General features: G+C 39.4%; 1 protein-coding gene across 2 annotated transcripts in view; it reads right to left on the bottom strand.

Moving 5' to 3' along the window:
* Positions 1 to 2,500, bottom strand: part of LOC125046252 (equilibrative nucleobase transporter 1-like) — a 23,286-nt gene that overhangs the window by 18,956 nt on the left and 1,830 nt on the right. For both annotated transcript variants that reach the window (XM_047644028.1, XM_047644029.1), the window contains exon 2: positions 2,131 to 2,500. This exon is cut by the window's right edge and continues 59 nt beyond it. In XM_047644028.1, coding sequence (XP_047499984.1) covers positions 2,131 to 2,409 — 279 coding nt within the window. In that variant the 5' untranslated portion in view covers positions 2,410 to 2,500. The remainder of the gene's footprint in view (positions 1 to 2,130) is intronic.

Raw genomic sequence — 2,500 nt, 5'->3', positions numbered from 1 at the left:
TGATGATGATGATATCGATGATGATGATGGTGATGGTGATGGTGATGTGATGGTGATGGTGATGGTGATGGTGATGATGATGATGATATGATGATGATGATGGTGATGGTGATGATGATGATGATATGATGATGATGATGATGTGATGATGATGATGATATGGTGATGATGATGATGATATGATGATGATGATGATGTGGTGATGATATGATGATGATATGGTGATGATGATGATGATGATATGATGATGATATGGTGATGATGATGATGATGATGATGATATGATGATGATGATGATATGATGATGATGATGATATGATGATGATGATGGTGATGGTGATGGTGATGGTGATGGTGATGGTGATGGTGATGATGATGATGATGATGATATGATGATGATGATGATGATGATATGATGATGATGATGATGATATGATGATGGTGATGATATGATGATGATGATGATGATGGTGATGGTGATGGTGATGGTGATGATGATGATGATGGTGATGATGATGATGATATGATGATGATGATGATATGATGATGATGATATGATGATGATGATGATATGGTGATGATGATGATGATATGATGATGATGATGATGATGGTGATGATGATGATGATGATGATATGATGATGATGATGATATGATGATGATGATGATGATGATGATGATATGATGATGATGATGGTGATGGTGATGGTGATGATGATGATGATATGATGATGATGATGATGATATGATGATGATGATGATGATGATATGATGATGATGATGATGATGATGATGATATGATGATGATGATGATGGTGATGATATGATGATATGATGATGATGATGATGGTGATGGTGATGGTGATGGTGATGATGATGATGATGATATGATGATGATGATGATGATGGTGATGATGATGATGATGATGGTGATGATGATGATGATGATGATGATGGTGATGATGATGATGATGATGGTGATGATGATGATGATGATATGATGATGATGATGATGATGATGATGATGAGATGATGATGATGATGATGATGATGATGATGATGATGATGATGATGATGATGATGATGATGATGATGATGATGATGGTGATGATGATGTTGATGATAGTGATGATGATGTTGATGATGGTGGTGATAATGATGAGGATAATGCTACTGCTGTGATGATGTTAGTAATAATCCCATTCATAAACATACATAGTACATTATGTAAAAGTTGCAGCCCATTGGCACTGTGACTGACACTTGCAGGAGAGCCTAAAAACGAACCCTTAGATATAACCGTTATATTATAGAATATCTCATGCATTCAACTACGTCCCGCTTTCGAGGCCGCCCTTTTAGTGCCCTGTAACAGCATACCTGCCCGTAGCGTCCGACGTATATGAAATGATTTCCGTATCTGTCTCTGTGTGTTGCGATTCGAGTACACACACACACACACACATACTCACATATATATGTGTATATGTATGTAAATATATATATATATATATATATATATATATATATATATATATATTGGTTTGTTAGTGGCTCTGTTGTGTGTGTGTATGTATATATAAATATATATATATATATATATATATATATATATATATATATATATATATATATATATATATATGTGTGTGTGTGTGTGTGTGTGTGCACGCGCGCGCGAGTGTATACTCGCATATATGTATATATATATATATATATATATATATATATATATATATCCAACACAACCACAAACAAACCTACAAACAAATTCCGAAGCACACTAAACCATCCCAGGTCTCTCCTCCCCCGCCTTCGCCTTCCCTAGTCATTATCCCCCGGCGCCCCCCCCCCCCCCGCATGGCCTCCAGCAGACATCTTGTCTCCCTAACAACAGCATCCAAATCATTTCGGCGCGGGATGACAGACACAGCCTATAATCCACGGCAGTAATCGTGCAGTGAGCAAAATAGATCCTTTGTGAAAATTACGAGTTGCTTCCAAAAGGATTATGACTTTTCAGGCAATTTTTCCCTGTCTTTTTGTTACGTTTAATTGACAGGGAAGATAGCAGAAGAAAAAAAAACAAGCAGAAAGAAGAGAAACAGAAACAGAAAAAAGGTTACTTACCGCTTTGCTATCGGAAATCTCAAAGGTCGTGTTGAGGTTTATGCAGCGCGTGTTGTTAAACGTATCGGCGACCGAGGGCTGGCGGCGGGTATGGTTGAGGGCGGACGAGGGGTCCTGACACAGGTCGCTGTAGATGCCCTCGACCTTGAGGACGTGCACGAGCTGCGGCCATCCGAACACAGCCCCGCCGAAGAGCATGGACTCGATGACGCCGATCATGAAGATGACGACTCTCTTAGTGAGGGAGAGCTCGAGGTTCGGGTTCTGGTGGCACGCCATGCTGGCTTCGGCTCACGGGATTTCCCCTCGGCTCTTTCTCCTTCTCTTTCAACGTCCGAATTCCCAGTGCACTGTTAAGTCTTAGCTGATG

This window comes from Penaeus chinensis, chromosome 38, assembly GCF_019202785.1.
Source record: "Penaeus chinensis breed Huanghai No. 1 chromosome 38, ASM1920278v2, whole genome shotgun sequence".
NCBI classification, from domain to species: Eukaryota; Metazoa; Arthropoda; class Malacostraca; order Decapoda; family Penaeidae; genus Penaeus; species Penaeus chinensis.
Note: the sequence above shows the minus strand (reverse complement) of the source record. Positions and strands in the feature narration are given on the sequence as shown.